Source organism: Centruroides sculpturatus, unplaced genomic scaffold, assembly GCF_000671375.1.
Source record: "Centruroides sculpturatus isolate CEXI.00-Female unplaced genomic scaffold, Cexi_2.0 scaffold34, whole genome shotgun sequence".
NCBI classification, from domain to species: Eukaryota; Metazoa; Arthropoda; class Arachnida; order Scorpiones; family Buthidae; genus Centruroides; species Centruroides sculpturatus.
Genome location: NW_019384328.1, coordinates 1304201 through 1326597, shown reverse-complemented (window position 1 = coordinate 1326597; position 22397 = coordinate 1304201). Strand labels below are relative to the sequence as shown.

The window sequence follows — 22397 nt, the reverse complement described above, 5'->3', positions numbered from 1 at the left end:
TTTATAAGTCATACACCAATATTTTCTCTCTCAATTTTATTTATGGCATATAAACAATTACCAAAAATTCAATTTGTATAGATTTATACATTAGTACATTCACAGATTAACATTCACAGATTAAGAAATGCACTGTATTCTTAATCTGCGGATATATGCTTCAGTGTGTATGTAGATATTTTATATATATGAATGTGTATATAGTAGGAGCAAGTGATAAATCATTTAATAAACTTTTTAATGAATGTTATTGAAATAATATTAAATTTATAATTTGCCTTAGAGTAAAAAATCGATTACGCATGTTACCTCAGTCAGTCTATACTGTACCTTAAAGTAAACAAACGTACACACATGAATCTCGTGTTTACTCGACTGCCTCTATTTTCACGTGCATACCTCAATCCGCCATGTTGAAAGATAATCAAATTACTGTCAGCTGTGATTTCTATCGAATTCGTAATTTATATATTTTGGCGTTTCCGTATTTAAATTATTCCAAATATTTTAGTCAAATAATTAATAATATAAGAAAATATAGATTTTTTTCCAATCGTAAAATATTCAAAATGACACGGGCAGAAAATATGGATTGATTTTTCCACCAATTTATAAAATATTGATAAACAAATTGCTGTACTGTATTTGATAAATGTTTAGGATTAATACTGAACAACACATTAATTATGCTTATCGTATTTAAAATGTTAAAAAGGATAAAAGCGCGATTCTGAATGAGAATATAGCAATGCGGGCCAGATGGCCGAGCGGTCAAGGTGACAGCCTACCGCTCTGGGGGACCCGGAATCGATCCCGGACGGATCGAAAAATCCCCAGGAATTTTTCGGGGGTAGTCCGTCCGGATATGTCGGGTCGCGTCTCTCGCCATCCGGCTGCCCCATTGTGGGCCAGGCCGAACCCATAATGGGCTTGCTAAAGAGTTAAAAAAAAAAAAGAGGGTCAGCAATCTGATTTTTGGAACATATCTACTTCTAAGAATACTGTTTATTGTAAAATTTAGAATAATGTTTAAGGTATTCAATAAAGCAGGAAATTATTTACAGTATATACAATACGTCTATAACTATTAATATATTATGTATAAAATATGCCAATTGGTAGCTAAAATTAATAAAATTATAACTTATACAATATTTTTTTATATTTAATAAATGAGTTATTTTTCTAATTAAAAATTAGGATAAAAATTGAAAAGTCCAAAAAGAAAAAACAGAAACCTTTGAAAACTTGAAAGAACGTTAGAGCACTTGCTCGACAATTAGTTAATTTATAGAAAATATACATTGAAATAATTTTCATTAAACAATATACAATATAAAAAAACAATATAGGCCTACAGTAATTTAAATTTTCTAATAATATCCTATGATCTCCTTTAGATCCCTTTGGATTTCCAAAGAACTCAAATTCTATCAGACATTACTGTTAAAACATTTAACATTTAAGCAGTTTTGTTTCAATTTATTGGATTTTTTAACTAAAATTCATTTCTGCCAAAAAGAGAGTCGAGTAAGCGAATGCCATTATTTATAGTGCTCCAAATATTTTTAAATTGGATTCAGATCTGGCGATTACGAAATTATTTTCACTGAAACATTTTCGTCAATTCGACTCTATTTGATTTGACAGTCGGATGGCCGAGACCATTAAGACATCAGCCTACCGGTCTACGAGATCAAATCGGGCAAGCCGAAAAATTTCCAGGAATTTTTCATTGGCGGATATACTGTTTCGAACCTCGATTCTTACCACTTGTCCGTCCCACTGTGAGCCCGCCATGATGGGCATGGAAAAAATCCTCTTAATGATCGTAGGGCAGAGAATTAGAGTTAAAACAAAACTTTATATATAATATATATATCATATCATGTAGTTTTGTATTATATATATTTGTAATATTATATACTATGTATTGTTATTATGTCTGATTGTAAATCTTTATAATCTGATTGTATTATTGAAATACAATCATGAGGGAACACATGAGCGATCCGTCAAAAAGGTTTCCTGTCGGGAGGACTTTCTAGCCGTCCTCATTGTGGATTCCGGCCATACTTTTAATGCTTACAAGACAGAGTCAAAAATGAAAAATTATCCAGTCGCTTTATTATGTGTCTGATGAAACCGCACGAATATGATTAAATGGCTCTTAGTGCTCTCGGGACAGATATAATCAAAAACGATTGCTTTCAACTTTCTTCGTTTTAATTAATATTCTTTGAAATATACACACATACGTCTAAATCAAATTTTATTTATTAGTTTTTCTTTGTTAAAGTGAATATCACAGTAGCCGGATATTAATGATTGACAATATGCCGTTTGTGTTAATGGTTAAATTCTTTTATGTCATACACGTCAAACAGTGCCGTAACTAGCCATTCCTGTGCTCCGTGCAAGAATTTGCATTTAGACCCCTTAATTAACATTGTCAGATCTAGGAATTTTTTTCCTAGATTTAGAGAATTTCAACTGCCACAAGAGAAGAGGATGGTCCACCAGAGGCCAAGCAGTTTTCGTTACCTGAACACTGGGAATTCGGTAGTGGGTTCGCGCCTCGCTCGGACGTGGAGAAAGCCCGGAAAACTCCACGTCTGTAACTCCTAAATAGTTTTTCTTGAAAAGACCTCCCGGAAGGCACCCCCTAGGCAGATCGCTCAAGTGTTGCGTTGCCAGAACTAAACAAACAAACAGAAAAGGGATATTTTCGCAAATCTTTTGAACCTTTGGCAAAACTTTTTGTTTCCAATAGCTTAATTGGTTAAAAAGAAAAGTTGAAAATTTCGCCAACAATTTCATGATGTAATAATAAAACTTTTTATTTGCCTTTACTAAACTAATTTTTTTTTTTAACTCTTTCCGCCCTGTGGGCACTAATATGGTCTCTTTCTAGTGAGCCATTATGGATTTGGACAGGCCTACAATGGGGCGGCCGGGTGGTGAGGGATAAAGCCCAACTTATTCGAACGGACCACCCCGAAAAATTCCTGGGGAATTTTCGACCCGTCGAGTCCGGATTCGAGTCCGGGTCTCCCAGAGGCAGTAGGTTGTCACCTTGACCACTCGGCCATCCGTCCCTTACTAGTCTGTACATGTTAGCATTACTATTATCTAATAGAACTAATACAGTTTATATAAACCTCTATAATTACACAATCAATATTACGCTATAATATATTCTCTAGAGAAATCTAGGGAATTTTTAGACAAAAATCTAGGAAAACTTTACAATTTTACCTGGCAACCTGCCCTGCGTATGATTCCGCCAAAATATCGCGTTTTGAATCGGGGGTGTTCCTCTTTCTCGACGATTGTGAACCAGACGCGAATAAAATGAACGATTCACTAAAAAATTCAGAAAAATTGCTTAATGACTGATCTATTATTAGTTTCACCATACTGAAATAATAAAAAAGTAACCAATTAAAATCCTTTTCTTTCACGAGATGTCGCATCCACGTGTTAAAAAGGGTAATCGCATCCGTACCTCCGTGATTGCATCACTGAGAGATAACACGTGTGTTGCATGTGAACGAAAGGGTAAAAGGTTGATAAGTAATTTTCAGTTCTTAAATTTGTAAGCTTTTGTTCTTTTGCTAATATTTAGTTTATGAAATCGAAGATTGTGCAATTCGATTATAAAATTCAGAATTTGTCACAAGATTCCTTTGATATATTGTTACGTGAATGTAAATGAAAAATTTTTTCTTGCTTAAATTAATAAGAGCATACGTTTTTCATACATTATAGGTATTTTGCTGATGATATACCAGTTCAAGCTTATTCAAATTAGGCTAGGACAGTTGCATATATTAGTTAATTGAATTTTAATGTAATATCACATAATTTATAAGTTTACGTATTATATAAATTATACACTACTAGTCAAGTTTTCAAATTGAATAATTGTAGATTTAAAGTAGTCATTCTTAAAGCTGTATTACAAACATTTAGCTTTAGTATATGCACTAATTATTGATTGTAGGATACACTGCCAGAGTTCCAAAATGAAAAAAACTGTGTCTATATAATATACATGGAAATAGTTTATTATATTTTTAATAACATGAAACATGTTTTAAACGTAGTTAATCCCTAATTTATAATATTTTGACAAAAAATATTTGAAATTATATAGTTTTCCATAAGTATGTCCAGTCTTTAATTGGATTACACATGCAACAGTTTGGCGCATTAATGTTTAATCACACTCAGCATTTTTTAAGAGACCTTTTCCCATAGATAATTATAAAATACAGAACATTACTTATTTTTAGCTATTGCTAGAACTTGGGGTGTGATCTATTATTAGTTTTACCACACTGAAATAATAAAAAATCAATTAACTTGCAATATGCTTTCCTCTTTACTAAAGTCTAGGACAGGTGGTGAATCTATGGCATGCATGCTGAAAGTTACATGCCAGAGGATTTCTCCCTACATGCAACTTATCATGCAATTTCATCTGTCTTTTTCAATTGGCTTCTTGAAGGATTGTAAAGTAAACATTGTTGCATTGTCATTACAGAAATTGCTTTTAGCCCTAAGTATAATTAAATTAATTAAAATATCTATAACCATAAGGCAGATAATAGGAAGGGCTTATTTTTATTTAAATATTTTTAGCACCTAAACCAAAAGACTGGATTGGGCTCATTCAAAGTTCAACAATGGAATCTGATGTTTCAATTTTGAGTAGAGCAACTAGCAGCAATTTTATTACCATTCTGTTCTTAGGTGTAAAATATTGCACAACAACAGGAAATATCTTTTTGTTGCATGATTGGAAGCATTAGTGGAAATAGAATAAAACTTTTATTTGTTATTTATATCATTAATAGCATCTTTCCTGGAGTTGGGAGTGATCACATTTTTTATCAAGACTATAGATTTAGTTCTAGCACTATTGAATTTTGTTTTCAGGTTTATATATGTCCAAACATTCCATAAATATGCTGGAAAATGTCTGTCTTTCCACTGTGGATGATGCTGAATGTACAGCGGCACAATTTATACAAGACTTCATATTCATTGTCACTTCTTGAAGTAAAATCTCACTGTCTAGAATAGTAATGCTTTCAGTAAGAACATTTTCTTTTTAACATGACAAAATAAAAGAAAACTAGAGTATCTGAGTCCTGAATCAGCCACTCCTTTTCGATCTTGTTCATCAAGCAAAAGCAACAACTGATAGCTATTTGCAGTTTACAAAATTATGAGTGAATGTTTGAATTTAAACACCTGAGGTGATTGTAATGACATAAATAGATAATCCACTGTTGCCACTATAGATTATTCACCGTGCTAATATTTAAAGCAATACTATATTTTCTAGTTTTACTTTACTGATTTATATGAGGATTGAGGGGTATCCAACTTGGTTAAAGTGTTATTAATTTCTTGTTTCATATAAAATGATTTTAAAATTTTAATTTGTCATTTCTTTTGCTAAATATGGGACAATTAGGCATCTCGACAAAATTTGCCAGGACATTTCTTAAAAAGGGGAACAGCCCCGTATATATGGGACATCCGAAAATACTACGGATGAGTTATAAAAAAAGTTTAGCTTTTTTGAAAAAAATTTAAGTAATCAACCAAATACACTGTACTGATCCAAATATCTAATACTAAATACTGTATATTTCAGTAATTTCACCAGATTTTAATTTATAGCACTTATGATACCTACTTTCAGTTTGTTCTTGCAATATCATTATGTATTTGATCAGCATTTGTTTAAAAATATAAGGCAAACAAGATTAATCAAAATGGATTCTGACATTCCACATAACATTTTTTAAAATATCACAAACATCATAAACCAATTATATTGTCATGATATATTCTAATCAATTAAAGAATACAATTTACTATAATATAATTTCAGGAGTCTATTCTCAGTGATTGCAGGATTTTTATCCAATATTGTAAATTAGTTATAAATTAGACATAAGTCTGATTACAGTATTCTAATCCTAAGGTCTGTTCCTGGTTATATATTAACCAGGAGTTAAAGTAGTAAATATTTTGTCATAAAAATCAAAATTATTTTCTCCATATAAAATTTATATTTAAATATTAATTGTATAAATTTATTAATAAAGTTTTGAAGTATATTTTCTTTGTATATCAACAACTCCATAATTTCAATATTAAACAAGAATGCTAATAGTTGTAATGAAGACAGTTTATTAACATGATGTAATGAATTTTGAAAAATATTTAATCACATTTCCAGATCCAAAATGTTTGGAAAAAGAATATATAAAAAGGTTGTTCAAATTATATTGTTCTAAATACATGATGCATTCAAAGTGTATACCAATAATTGAGACTTTTTCCAAATCTTGATCATTTCATATATTCTCAATCAAGTAGGTAAATTTTTTCAGAACATTGTGCTTATCTAGATCAGGAAATGAAATGCATTTCAGAAAGCAATCACTTAATAAACTGATTTCTTTACAACTATTAGCATTCTTGTTTACTACTGAAATTATGGAATTGTTGATATACAAAGAAAATATACTTCAAAACTTTATTAATACATTTACACAATATTTAAATATAAATTTTATATGGATAAAATAGCTTTGATATAGTAGAACTTGATAATTAATGGACCAACTTGAAAAACTTCTTAAGCAAGAACCTTCTTGTACTGAAAAGAAAATATTGTGATAAAATTTTTCTTTCAATAATCAGGGATGCCCAGTGGATAATAAGGGCCTGGGACAAAATATATACATATTTTGTCCCATGCCCTTATTGGAGCCCTTATGGAGGGGCTCTATAGCAAATTATACTAATGGAAGTAAACAAAAATGCATTGTATAGGGTCCTCTATTTTCATGGTGCCCAAGGCAGTTTGCTCCTTTTCCTCCCTCTGGAGATCTCTATCAATAATCCATATTTATTTAAAAATGTTCTGATACATTACAGTGAATGAGGCTTATACATAAACAGATAGTGATTTATTATATAGATAGTGATTTATTATATAGATACTGATAGATCTACCAATACTGTACTAAAATTTGTTAAAGACTTACAGTATCATCTACGTATGATGGTGCTTGTCAGAACTTGCTGTTTGTTTCAAGCATTATTACTAGATAAATATATAAGAAAATTGTATAATCCTAAAGTTACATGCATCCTGACACCATTTTGGGTTTTCCTAATATTTTTTTTCTTTCTCCATATGCAATTAAATGTATAAAATTTTCAATAGTATGCAACTGAAAAACTTTTCAATCCATTTTCTGGTCATGGACAAGGATTTCCATCTATTTAAACAGGAAATTTTCTTAAATGAACATATTATATGGGAAAGATTTGTCTCTTAAGGAAAAACTTTGGACTTTTGAAATTAAACTTCTTACATGGGAAAACTTCTATTGCAAAAACTTCTTGACTATGTAGGCTGTAAATAATTAAGTTATCGAACACTATAGTCCTTGTTTGGTCAAAGTGGTTGGATTACGGTCGTACACAACAGATCTCCTCCAGTGCCAGATGAAAAAAGCGAGAATTTCTTGATATCATTGACGTCACCCTCGCGAGGCCCTCTGGTGGCATCAGTAGACGTTTGTGGCCTTAACTATATCATATAGTTTACTGTACTGTACAGAATGTTCTATTATATATCAGAGAGAAGCGCAGCCGGCCCTACCATAGGGCGAACGGAGCAGCCGCTCCAGGCGCTAAGTCCTAGGGGGCGCCTCAGTGGTAAAGAAAATTAAAGGGTATAAATTAGGGGCAACCAAGAGGGGTGCCATAATAGGATCTCGCTCCATCCTAAAACTTGTCTCTGGCCGGCACTGGAGAGAAGGTTCATGGTGTTAAATATGGAAATCTTTGATTTACATAGCAAAATTAAATTGTGTAAGATTATTAATTTGTTTAAACTATAATGTCTTTTAATGTGTATCTGTTATATTTTTAAATGCTGGATTTATTTTAAAATGTATTAGTAACTTATTTAACCCATTTTTTCTAAATTGAAACCTGTAAAAATATAGATAATCTGAATATCAATAATAATTATCTAGGAAATAGGATACAGAAAAATTATTCAAATTAGAATAATAATCAATTGATTATACTAAACATGGAAAATAATATAGCTATTCAAGTAGGTATTTTAACAGGTAAGTGAATCATTATTATTATTATTATTATTATTATTATTTCTTTTATTAAGATGCAAAAGTTGTTTTTATTGTTATTTCATAAATAAATTTTTTACGAGATAAATACTTAAATTTAGTTTTTCAGAGGTTTAATAAGATATAAATAGCTCATTTATAAAATCACAACTTGAAATACAGTATATTATATTTGTATTAATAAAATGCAATATTTTAAAGCCATTTTCTGATAGATGATTGCTATTAGAATATATTAAATATAATATAATCTTTTATCTTAAATTTTCTACAAGAGTGTCAACAATTTTAATCAAATGAAATTATTTTTACTGTTTGACTCTATCTAATCATGTAACTTACAGCATCATTTTTTAACTCATTAAAATTACTTTTAATTAGTTCAATATTATAATTTTAATCTAAATTAAGTATTATATTAATGTTCTTTAATATATTTTTAATAATCATAATGATATCTTATAATATTGTGTTTTAAAAAAAATCTATTTAGTTGAAGTGAATTTTTAAAAAGATTTTTAAGTTAATGAAATACTAAAAGTTATTTACTGTATATTTCATTCACATAAAAAGATAAAAAGAAAATTATTTCAACTGAACAGTTTTTTATTGAGTACAGTGGATGATTGATTAACAAACAAATTGGATAACGAACACTTTTGTGAAAGATTTTTATGTTCTGATAACGAACACCTCACAGAAAAGCAATCGACATTGGACTGATTCTTTAACCCCCACAAACGGAGAAAATATGACTTATAAAAATGCAAGAGTGTTTATATATGTATTTTTATTATTACATATAAATTAACATAGTAAGAAAGTATATATTTTTTATTTTTTTGGGGTCTTCAGAACGAATTAATCAAATGTTAAATCAATAATTGGTTGACGAACAATTTAGATAGCAAATGAAGTCTTGGAACAGATTATGTTCACTAATTGATCACCCACTGTATTTCATCTCATTACAGTGAGTGATTCATGTTTCAATAAGACAGCTGATGACAAAAGTGGTGATAATCTTGAGTCATTATTTCTTGCAAAATCATAGTAAGTATATGTTCTAAGTGTAATCTATAAACTTTAGAATAAGATACAAGAGACCATTCTAATACAAAAAATGTTTTATAATCTAAATGAGTTTTTACATTGAATAAAACTCAAATTTTTTTTTTTTTTTTTTTTTTACTTTTCCAATATTTTAAAGTAAATTTTCAAGACTACAAATTATAAATTCTTTATTACTATAATAAACTATTATAAATTATTATACTAAGAACAATGAAGACATTTATTGGTATTAGAAAGGCTTAGTTCATTCAATTTTGACTGTGTAGAAAATATGTCTAAAGTATTCAAAACTTTAAAAAACTTAAAATTTTTATTTTGGAAAATGTTAACTTTTATTAATTTTATTTTTTACAATATGCTGATTATGCTTTGAAAAATTCTATATGTTAACGTTTTAAACAGGAAATTAGAGTAATATAGCTTTTACTTTGAAATTCTGAAATATGTAAACTTTGATATTTAGTTTTAACAGTGAAATTGCTGTTAGATGCTGTATATCAGATGATTCTGAAAAAATTCAGGTAAGGGAATTTTATTGTTTGTTTTAGCTATATAATCTAAGAAAGACAAAACAAATTGTCCATAAATTATTTTAACAGAGACTAATTTAAAAATATTTCTTAAGTTTTGAAATTAAAATTGCAAAGTTCAATTATAATTGTAATTTTTAATACACAGAGTTGAAATTTAAAAATGTAAAACTAAAAAAAAAAATAAAATAAAATACATACTGAAATATGTAAATTTGTAAACTAATACTCCCCTATTTACAAACAGGTTAGGTTCTGAAAGTTTTGTTGTAAGTTGAAAGTACATTTGTACACAGAATAACCTCATACTGTTAGTCTTTGATCCTTCAATGTGCTTAATAGAATACATTACACTCATTTATCCACTTACTACTACTTAGTATCAAGTGTTTCAAATGTGATTTTTTTTCATCTAATGCACTTTGTTTTATAATGTCCAGTTTAGTTTCCACAGTAACAGAGCCAAATGTCTTGCATTTATCTCAACTGCTAGATTAACTATTACTTTTTGAGCACATTTTAGAAGCAATAATTGTAAAAGTTTATAAAAATTGCAAACAATAGCAAAAAAATGCTGTTACTCCAACATTACTGACTTCAATGCCATGTCACAAGTTGCAGTGGAACCTCAGAATATTTACGGAAACAAAAAATGATGGTACACAAAAGAAATAATCTCACATTAATTATTTATTACTAACCAGTAATAAATGCACCCCATTAGTAGCAAGAGAACTTCAAAGTTTCAAATCAAGTATCTTTATTATATTAGGTTATTGCCTGTTACAATAGTGTGTATAAAATTAGTATAAACATTTAATTTTACTGTTGTATTATCCCATTATTTCCAACACAAATTAGTTCATACATTAACATTAATCAAAATTAATAAAGCATTGTCTCTGTACTTATTAAGATATACATTTTTGCTATTATTGACACAATAATTTAAATTTACATATAATAATATATTCATACAATAAATTTTTGAAAATAGTTGTGTAAATCATATATAGTTGTAGTTTTTGCAGTATGAAAAAAGAGAGTTTTTTTTAGAATTTCAGAATTTGCACAAAATTAAAATTTTAGACATACAGTCAAATTGTTCATAAGTCTGAAAGTTCATAAGTTGTATGTTTGTAAGATGTTTGTAAGTAAGGGAGCTCCTATAAATGAATTTATTGCTTCTGACAGTGACATATGTAAGTCTAATATCTTTCTTAGGTTACATTTAGTTTAAAATATGATTAGTTATCAAAATAATTATGTTGTTATGAGTTAGTTAAACTGTATAGGAATGTCATTAAATGAATACATGCCAACATGTGGAAATCTATAGAATTAATTTATATGCCTCTATGTCCTTATTTTCTATTTGCTATATATTTTGTCTACAAGGACTTAGCCTATTAATAGGACATATTACACTGGTGTTTTGGCTTTAGCAATCGAGGAAAAAATCTGTGGCGACCAATTTCGCACTTCGTCCAATCGCCACCAGAGGGAGTTCGGAGGTTTTAAAAGACCGATTCGAACACGTGCCTTCGTCCTTTTGTCGACTCCTCGTCTAGAGTACGGACTCCTATTCAATTGTGCTACCTGAACTCTTTTGTTGGCAACTAGTCGCCACAAATCTTATTCAGGGAAACAATCTTTATTGATCCTCAAATCAGGTATAATACAAGGTGATCAATAATGATTGATTGTTTCCCTGAATAAGATTTTTTCCTCTATTTGCTAAAGCCAAAACACCAGTGTAATACATCCTATTAATAGGCTAAGTTCTCGTAGACAAAATATATAACAAATAAAAACACTATAGTATTAGTTTTGAACTAATAAATAGTAAATGATTCTAACAAAAATTATTTATTGTGAAAAGTATAATTTTAAAGACGATAAAAGATTTATTTCTCATATTTTTAATTAGAACAAGTAGTCAATTATTATCAAAGTTTAATTTTTGCATTATTATTTCAGACAATATTAAAAGACTGGTGTGATCATAAAGGCCTAGATTTGATATTAACTGTTGGAGGAACTGGATTTACAGAAAGAGATGTTACACCAGAAGTAATTATTTTCATAATTATTTTATTTCTGTTGTGTTTGTTTTTGTTACCTTTTATTATTTATCTTCAATGTAAGACAAAGCATTTATATTAAAACATAACTATAGTAACATACATTTTTATTTTTAAAATTATCATGCACATGAATTAATTGATGATAATTGATGTAAAAAATTTTGTTCTTTTATATGATTAAATTCACTAAAGTGTAAAAAAAGAATTAAAAGTATACCATATAAATATTTTATATTGTAATTTTTATTTGAAATGGTTGTAGTTGTCCATTTTATTTGCATTTTCAATTATCTTGGTAGCATTCATCCATGTAACCTTGGATAATTGAGGTTATTATTATTATTATTTATAAATTATACAATATGTATTTCAGAAAATGTCAGCTACTTTGTTAATGTCATTACATTGGGATCCCACCTTTGTAAATAAACATGTATTTTATTACCATAAACTGCTCTACAGCAAATTTATACTTGTGAGATAGAAAATTTTGTAAATCAAAATTTGATTTTATCATCTACAAGTCATTATTATTATTATAAATTTATTTTTTGCACAGAATCAAATATTTATATTTTGAGTTTAAGCAAATGATGATAGAAATGACATTTTTGTTGTGTTGACACAACTTTACTTTTAGTGATCTAACATTTAACTCTGGTATCATTTAAGATATGATTAATTTTAATTTTTTTTTTAAATTTTATAATATTTAAACATTACTGTTTTTCTATAGGCTACAAAGGCAGTAATAGAAAAAGATGCACCTGGTATAAGTATAGCAATGGTTCAAGGATCACTAAAAATTACTCCATATGCAATATTATCTAGGTAAAAATTAATAGTTTAAATTTCCATTTATATATATATATATTACTTGAAAAAATTTTTTAAAGTGGAGAGAATTTGAAAAATTTCTAATTTTATTTAAAATTTAATATGATCTTATGAATAAATATTTATATAAACCTACCAAACATTGGAAATTACAGACTGTACTGTGAGATCTGCGTGTTATACAGAGACATACAATCCAGATTAGATAAAATAAAAATACAATTATTTATTAACACGCTAGTTCAAATACAGGTTCATAGGATACCAACAATCCTAGTCATATTTCCCGAACCGAACATTCGATTAATTAAAATTATCTTACTTAATACTAGGTTCCTATTACTACTTAAACTAATTGAATATAGCCAGCTTATTCGAAGATTTAGAAGGTGAAAGAAAAGAATAAGGAAAGAGGGTACCCAAAACTTGATGATGCAGGTTGAATTGTGTGGGCTCGTGGATGAGGCTTCTCGTCGGTCTGGGGGGGCTGATTCACTCAATTCTTGTTTTACACTGAGATGTTAATCCAAAACGGGCAATCCGTCTGGTTCCTCTCAACTAAGTTCCTTTTTCTTTCTCTCGTTCTAAAGTCCTCTTTTTCTTTTCTTACCATACAATGTCAAACTTACAGGTGAGGCTTTCCATTCGATCTCCCTTTTCCACTTCCTTCCTCTCAGTCTTCCGTCCTTTCCCTTCTCCTCTCACTTCCCGTCTGCCCTCGTTTCTCCTCTCTCCTCTCTCTTCATTCTCCCCCTTCTTAACTCCCCCCTCATTCCTCCTCTCACTTTAGTCCACTCATATCCCCTCTCAAAAGCTTTCCATTCATTCCTTTCCTCTCAGTCCACCCACACACTCAAGTCAATGGGAAGACAATAACATTATAGAAGAGTAAACAAATAGGACAGACGAAGGTGAAGTGAAGATATATATATATATATATATATACAAATCATACAGTTTAAAATATGGCGTGTAGCCACAGTACAAATATAATCTACAATTTTTAGCTGTGTACTTCATTTATATATGTACTGTATTTGAATATAGTTTGTTCTGTATGTTTAAATATTTATTCAAAGATAACAACACACCTTATATCAAGAATTGTAATAGAAGAAGAAAACTGACTGTAGGCATTAGAAAAACATTTAATAAAAAAAAAATTCAAATCATCCCATTTTGGTGTAATTCTGTTTGAAAAGTTTAAAGAGCTGTTATATGTCAAACCTATATTTCAAATATAGTACTTTTTTCCAAATTCTTTTTGAATGTATTAAAGAAGTATTTCGAATTCTGTGTGAGTTCTATTTGAATTCTAACTTTTCTGAAGACAACATTAATGCAATATTGAAAGTACTTAAAAGTCTTGCTTGATATTACATGTTTTTCTAATTCAAACAGACAGTTTGTGTTTTTTCTCTTTATTATAAATATTTATTTCTTGTGATTTTAATTTCTTATTTTTATAAAATATTTTTATTTATTTTTAATTTTAAGTATTTTGTATGACCGAAAACCATCAATCAAACTCAGCATTTTATACTTAACGAACTATCAAACCACATTCTATTGTTCAAAAATGTTTTATTGAACAAACATTTGTTCAATGTTTTCAACCTAATGCAATAGGTGATCTTCAGGAGTAAGCAAATTCAAAATGCCTTTAAAATGGAATATTTTAACAAAGGAACAGTTGAACTCTTATATTTAAATTTAAATCAGTTGTGGTGCTCCTTTTCAATTGTCATACTTATGCTCTTTGAGCCTAATTGCTAGATTCCTTTTCATGACCCAAACATGGCTCTTCTTTATTCCTAACTGCTGATTTTCAAATGGAATTCTGTATACACACCTGATTTTTCTTCATTTCTGAGCTTATCTTTATCATTTTTAAAAATACTGTATAAATTAAAAGCCCTTTTGAAAACTATTGTGGTGTGTTTTTGTTTGCCACTTGTTTCATAATGTTTCTGATGTTTTTATGAAACAAGTGACAAACAAAAACACTCCATAATTGTTACAGCACAAGTTATTATTCACTGCTGTACAAGTGTCATTGCATTTTTAATGTTGACTGATGAGGGGCTATACGCCCGAAACATGTAAAAGTGCCCGTATCAACTGAATAAAGTGGATAAACGCCAAGTGTTTTAATAATAACACAGTCTTGTGTTCAATAGTAAAATAAATACGAAAACATGGTTTTAAAAAACGAATCAAAAACATTTCTCAGCAACAGGTGGTGGTTTGATAGTTCATTTTGTATGATATTGATTTTAAAATTCAAACATATTAAAAACAAAAAATCTTGTTTTTCATAATCTATATTATTATAGATTATGAAAAACAAGATTTTTTTCTGATTCAGAAAAAATATTTTATGTAGCCAAGAGCAAATAATTGAATCCAAAGAATCGCTTGATGATAAAAATTAAAATCTTTAATATTTACAATTAATAACAATTCTTTCCCAAGAAATGATGTGCAAAACTTACAACTTATGAATATACAAATATATGGGACCAACACTGACAATAATATCAAATGAGTTCCACGTGCCAACAAACAAAGGAACTTAATCTAGCTTATTTCTAACTTAATTCTATCTTAACTAAAATACAATATAAAGACCCCTGGATCAAGATGGGGCTGTTAAGAAATCAGAAGATCTGATTTAGATAGAAAAAAAGGGAAAACCAAAAGGGGAATGGCTGGCAGAAATAAACCTTGAATCTGTACTTCAAAAAGGGTTTCTTTTCTGTTATGTAGACACACGTTCTCTCCTCTCCAGCTCCTCTCTCCAAAAGATGATCGTCCCCTGGTGCATTCCCTACCTCTCCTTTTATGCCAGTCTCTTTTGACCAATCCAGTGTTGCCTCTTTTGTTTTAGAGACACATCAGACCATTGGACCAACCAGTCAGGGCAAGGCCAGATGAACAAAAGCCAGAAGTAAAGTTTTGAATGAAAGTGGTGAAAGAGAAAAATAACAAGGCTTAACCAAGCTACATTCACTAGATGATTTGGTTTTGATTTAACAAATGATGAGGTTTAACATTAATTCTTTTTCTTATCACTGCTTAAAAAATGTTTTCTGGACAGTTTTCTGTCTCTGAAAAATTTGAAGGCTTTGAACAGTTAACAAATTAAGTCAAATTCTCTGTAACAGCACTAGCTAAATGAACATTAATAATTTTTCTTTTTTAGATGTTCATTAAAAATCCTTATAGTTCCTATTTTCATTTCAACTGAATTGTGAGATCTGGAATTTTATTAACTAAAAGTTTAATTATTTTACTTCTGTTTATATAATGGATTCGAAAAAAAAAAACGATCTTAGCCAGGAATGTGTAAACCCTTCTGTCATAACTATCAACATTCTATTGTTCTCACATAGTTTGCAGCTCAACTTGCACAAAAGTTTATAGTTAGCATCTGAATTTCGTCACTTGTTTTAAGTCCCTGGAACACCTATAACCTTTATCTCATATAACATCTGATCACGTGACCAATTTTCCCAGCAAAAACTTATAAAAGATGTTTCCTACTCCCACTCGGGGGGAGTCTCTGAACGAAAGCCGGACCGACAACATCAAGTTTGTCTCAGAACCGAGAAAATTCAGATTCTCTAACAATGATCCTCGTCTGTCTCCACAGTCACAAATTTTTATATATGTGCTAAATTGTGGATTATCCTAAACTCATCATTTGTTGGATATCTATGTGCATTACGGAATCTTCGTGGAAACCTACGAAAATGTATGAAAAGGTGTGTAAACTCTCTCTCGACCTGTTAGGCGGTTTAGAGTCCGGATTAGTATCTATAGTTTTGTCAATTTAGTTTATTTTAATAAAGTCTTGTTTTATTTGTTAAAATGGTAGACTCCTTTACTTGTATACGGCTTTCACCTTATTGTCGACCCCAAATACTCTCCCTCCACTCGACCGACATTTGAGAGTCCCAACCCTTGGGACCAGTAATAGTAAAGTTAGCCATCTTGACAAGTGAGCAGGTTTTACAACCTGTTGCCTGAACAGGGAGGTGAGACTGACCCTGACTTTCCTGGCGGTTTCCACTAATTAGTTGCTTTCTTATAAGATCACATATGTCACTTTTTAAATTAACATGTGTATTTGTATAAAGTTTCACACATGATCCTAAATGATACCAATAAAGCAACTAATTAGTGTAATTAAGATCACTTTATCAATTTTATATCTTACTTTATGTAGACAAATAGATATTCTTGACTAATGAAGAAAAACTAATAATAAAAAAAGTTGAAAACATTTAGCATATCATCCTCATGTTATAATAAGAAACTTTAATTTGGAAGTATCAATACAAAAAGCAAAACGTGATCTTTTAGAAAAAAAAAAACCAATTCAAAGCAAAATATTTATTGAGAATAGCTTAGAATAAATGAATTCTTATCAGATATCTTGTCTTTAATCTGATATCTTTAAAGAAATATTCCTAATTAAATTTAAGAGTCATGAATTAGAAGTTATACCTGTCTTATGTTTGTAGAAATCCAACAAAGAAACTGAGTTAACATGTTCTTTTCTCAACATCTTAAATTACAATAGCTAGTTCAAATAAATTAATCAAAAATTCTTAANTAATATTGGGTTTTAAAAAAAATCTATTTAGTTGAAGTGAATTTTTAAAAAGATTTTTAAGTTAATGAAATACTAAAAGTTATTTACTGTATATTTCATTCACATAAAAAGATAAAAAGAAAATTATTTCAACTGAACAGTTTTTTATTGAGTACAGTGGATGATTGATTAACAAACAAATTGGATAACGAACACTTTTGTGAAAGATTTTTATGTTCTGATAACGAACACCTCACAGAAAAGCAATCGACATTGGACTGATTCTTTAACCCCCACAAACGGAGAAAATATGACTTATAAAAATGCAAGAGTGTTTATATATGTATTTTTATTATTACATATAAATTAACATAGTAAGAAAGTATATATTTTTTATTTTTTTGGGGTCTTCAGAACGAATTAATCAAATGTTAAATCAATAATTGGTTGACGAACAATTTAGATAGCAAATGAAGTCTTGGAACAGATTATGTTCACTAATTGATCACCCACTGTATTTCATCTCATTACAGTGAGTGATTCATGTTTCAATAAGACAGCTGATGACAAAAGTGGTGATAATCTTGAGTCATTATTTCTTGCAAAATCATAGTAAGTATATGTTCTAAGTGTAATCTATAAACTTTAGAATAAGATACAAGAGACCATTCTAATACAAAAAATGTTTTATAATCTAAATGAGTTTTTACATTGAATAAAACTCAAATTTTTNAAAAATGGTATTGCTTTTTTTGCTAGATAATTATTATTAATTTTTAATGTATTAACAATAAATTCATATCATTATGAAAACATTGATTACAATAACAACTTGAATATAAATTTATAAAGTGGAATATTTGTATATCAAACTTCTATTACTTTATATTAGTGATTTGTTTCTACAAAGATTCAGAAGGAACTATGATTTCATTCAACAATATAGTAAAACAGTGTAGTAAAATATGATTATCTGAAGTAATATGGACTGATGCTACCTTGGATAAATGAAAACTTAGATAAAATGTGTCCGAGTTTTTAGTTTCTGACTCCATCTATGTCCATCAATGGCCTTACACTTGCTTTGCTTTGCACCTTATAAAATTGTTACTCTGACTGCAAGTCAAGAAGAGTCAGGTGATATCAGGTTTTATTACAGATTAAAAAGATATCTCGGAGACAAGAAGGATAACCAAGTTTTCTCTTTAGCATCTACTGAAATCTGTATTGAGATTAGTTTTTAACTGTAATTGGTCCAGAAAACCTGTTACTTGTGAGTTTATAATAACAATTAACTTCAGTGGACACTAAAGCAGAATACACTTCAGGATACACAGAATACTACAAAAACAATTGTGGCAATTATAAATTCAAATTATCTCATGATTCACATCAATGCAACAGATGATGTGCTTGGTACTACATCCTTTTGCTGGAACACATTTGTTGCACAATATTTCACTGATGAGTGAATTTTTTGCATAAGATCAAGTGTTTTGTATAGTTCCTCACATGAATTACCAGAAGCATCAAAGTTACATTTCACCAGAAGCATTGTCTTCAACATTGCAATAATAAGTTGCGTTTTGTTGCATATAGTATTTACATGAGAGATCCATTCAATGGATGTGCAAGTTGCAAGGAGAGGAAGATGTCAGATGGCAGCTTCCTTTCTCTCATTATCATCAAGCTATATTGGAGTATTGTATTAGATTATTGGTTGACTTAGTTATAATGTATACAAGCAAGAGCAATTCATCTTGCAACAGACTGTTCAATCGGCTGTTTATGCATCAATTTCTACATCTAGTATACTAGTATTGTCCAGTCAGTGAATTGAGGCCATCAAAAGTCTCCTATCTTCACAAGGGACATTCAATACTTAGAGTGGGACTTTTGCACATCCTGCCAAGCATTTTATGGATGGCAGAACATGAAGCTAAAATGGATTGTTCCACCTAAATTGGAACATATGGTCATGCCACCTTAGTGAATTTAATCATATAATAGAACAATTTTTACATCATTTGTTACACAGCTGACAATACAATAGTTTTAGGGTGTGTTCACACCAAAATAAAAATAAATGAAGTATAGTTACTAAAGATTTTTATTCTTAATATTCTTTTGGAATCAAGTCAAGTAAAAATTATTTGTATATCAGTGATTTAAAAAAAAATTTAATGGTTTTGTTGATTTACTAAATTAAAAAATCAGAATATACCTAACGTTTTCAACCACAAGGTTCCATCCACAGGATCCATCAATAAAACATTTTCATGACACAATAAAATAATTTACTACAGATATCCTAAATATCTGAATGAATACTCCTAACTTAAAAAAATTATGGAAAAATTGCATAATCATAAATTTTCTTCCCACTTTACAAACTAGAATGTTTACACAGAGGCCATTAAATAGTTTAATTACATTCTTTATGTAACACTTTATATAAGAACAACAATCAATCGCAGACATATATCCTAAATATCTGTAGTAAATATATCCTAAAAATTTTTTGTAGTAAGAAGGTCCTTTAAATTTTGTAATTGAAGTAAATTAAATTACACAATAAGATAGAAATTTATGTGATTTTAGGCTCATGCTCATCGTAGGGAGTTAACAGAAAATGTTTACTAGTTAGTAATGTTCTTTTCTATTAATTTTGAATAATGGGTTAAATTTTGCCATGGATCCAGAATAGGAGAAAAAAATATCAATAAATTAACAATGATGTATTATGTAACATGCTAAATATGTTATGAATATTTAAGTTTGGAATATTATTATTAACAAACTTTTTGTTCTAAGGCAAACCTTGGTACAGGGAGTTCATTTTATAACTACATTTAAGTTTATATGTAGTATTTTACTGTTATTCTTTTGTACATTTCTTTAAATACAATAGTAGAATTACATAAATTTTATGACAATATTTATGAAAATAAGTTTTTATCTTTACATAATATATTTCGATTAATAAGGTACATAATTAACAATAATTTTCAATTAGTTCCGTATCATTTTAGCTCATTAGTAATTTGAATAAAAAAGTTATTTATTTTATACATTTGGTTTATTGCTATGTTACCTAGCATAGCATTATAGTTTAAGTTTTGGTTCATATGAATTGTTTCGGTAATTTCATATTCTTGATGATATTTTACCAATCCTTCACAGTCCTTTAACAAATGGAGCAAGGAAAAGTCACTGAATTTACATCAATAGCAATGTTCTTTAGCGAACTTTATATAAGTGTTGTTGACAAATAATGAGTATTTGTTGAGTCTGATTTGAAGTAGTAATCGTTTAATATTCATATTTGTATTAGCGGTTATAATATTTGAGCCTGTAGGTATATTTAGAGTGTTTAAGTACCAAGGATGATAAACCAAATTCATTATTGAATTTTGGTCCTTTATTATGGACTGTGACAAGGCTGATTCAAGCATTAGTGTATAACTGTACTTCCAGTTGGTCTCTGAATTATCAAATATTGCACTTGAAATTCCAAATGTTTGAAGTAGTTTATTAAACTTATATTGTCATGTGTTTTTATTAGAACTTGTTGTTGATTTGAGTTAGCATAATTTGATGTAAGAATTTTACATTGTTGTTGTTAGTATTTTTTAATCTGTAATAAAACCTGATTACTCTCTTCAGAAAAAAAGGAAACAATTGATATCTGTTCGTTTCAGCTCTTATTGCCTGGAACTGATCTTTTGATTTTAAAGTTTATGTAAGTAAGTAATGTTAAATTTTTTCAAGTTATAAAGTGAATCAAGTGCCCATATTGGACTAGTGTAGAAAATTGAAGGAATTATTAACAAATGAAATATTTTCATCTGCAATTTTAGATCTGTAATTTTTAATGCTGAACATAAATAGGTAACATTGTCAATAAGTAAATTAATTTGTGTAGTAAGGTCTTTCAAATGTAGATGAAATTTAGTTCCAGTTAAAGGTTATACCTAAATATTTTGTGTTATTCACTAATTCAAGAGGTTGTCCATTTAAGTAAAAAGATTTCTCTTGGTTTGATAATTTAATATTATTCTAAGGATGCACCGATTAATCGGTACGTAATCGGTAATCAGCCGTATCGGCCACTTAGCCGATTAATTGGTATCGGCCATTTCCCCAATTAATCGGTTTCGATAATCGGCCAATTTTACGTTTTGGTATTTTTGTTAGAATGTTACGTACAATGCTAGTAATAAAACCTAATAAATTTCTGTGATATATTTATTATTTATTACATGACAAACTGAATATTAAAAAAATTTTACAATTCAAATTATTCCTTTCATCGATACATATATAACGTATAATACTGTATAAAGTTTAAACTTTAAATAAAAAACAGATTATTGAATATGATAAGAAGAGAAATTAAATTTTTATTTGTTCTATAAGTTTAAACTTTAAACATATAAAACAAATAAAAATTTAATATTCAAACTGTAAAACCCTTAAATTGTAATGCAAAAACATGAGAATCTCACCATTTTCAGGGCATAACCCATTTTTTGCCGGCTCATAAATGTTACCTCCAGTGCTGAAAATTTTTTCACTTTCAATGGAAGATGCTGGGGCACTTAAATATTTCATATCTATTTTGGTCAAATTAGGAAAAAGTTCTTTTAAACTTTCCACCATAAAAATAACCGGCTCAAAAACCCCAAATCAAGTCCCCAATATATTCTTAGTTTAACAATAACAAAAATGCGCCACAAAGAACATGAATTCAAAAATTTTAAATCCAATTCTCACTACAAATTATGCTATCCATCCTCTGGATGATGTATATATACTCCAGATACGGATTTTGATGAGAAAAACAAGATAGTCCCTCCTTGGGGGGCCTGAGGGGGCGCCGCATTCCGAAGGTATTCCCCCCTATATCCTAAAAAGAAAGAAAGAACAATAAGGGCTTATAAGGGCCACTCTTCGAATAGATTAATAATAATAGATAATGAAGAGTGAGTGGTGATCATGACTCTCCAAAAAAGAAGTTTTAAAAGAATAGTTTTATTAACATAAATAATAAACATAATATGTTATTTTATGA

General features: G+C 29.2%; 2 protein-coding genes across 5 annotated transcripts in view; one reads left to right on the top strand and one right to left on the bottom strand.

The window, feature by feature from the left end:
* The window catches only part of LOC111628691 (40S ribosomal protein S12, mitochondrial-like), a 29240-nt gene extending 25887 nt beyond the window's left edge, over positions 1 to 3353 (bottom strand). Inside the window, exon 1 of one of the 4 annotated variants that reach the window (XM_023372547.1) lies at positions 3259 to 3353. Coding sequence is in view for 1 of the 4 variants with exons in the window: in XM_023372532.1 (XP_023228300.1) it covers positions 351 to 356 (6 nt within the window). In the remaining 3 variants the exon portion in view is untranslated. Of the gene's footprint in view, positions 1 to 309; positions 431 to 3258 lie in introns of those variants that run through there. The other 3 variants (XM_023372537.1, XM_023372542.1, XM_023372532.1) reach the window with 3 other exon arrangements.
* LOC111628816 (gephyrin-like) overlaps positions 3286 to 22397 on the top strand; it is a 54173-nt gene continuing 35061 nt past the window's right edge. Inside the window, exons 1-5 of the mRNA XM_023372660.1 lie at positions 3286 to 3576; positions 9170 to 9248; positions 9733 to 9790; positions 11780 to 11872; positions 12623 to 12717. Of these exons, the coding sequence (XP_023228428.1) occupies positions 3468 to 3576; positions 9170 to 9248; positions 9733 to 9790; positions 11780 to 11872; positions 12623 to 12717 (434 nt within the window). The 5' untranslated portion in view covers positions 3286 to 3467. The remainder of the gene's footprint in view (positions 3577 to 9169; positions 9249 to 9732; positions 9791 to 11779; positions 11873 to 12622; positions 12718 to 22397) is intronic.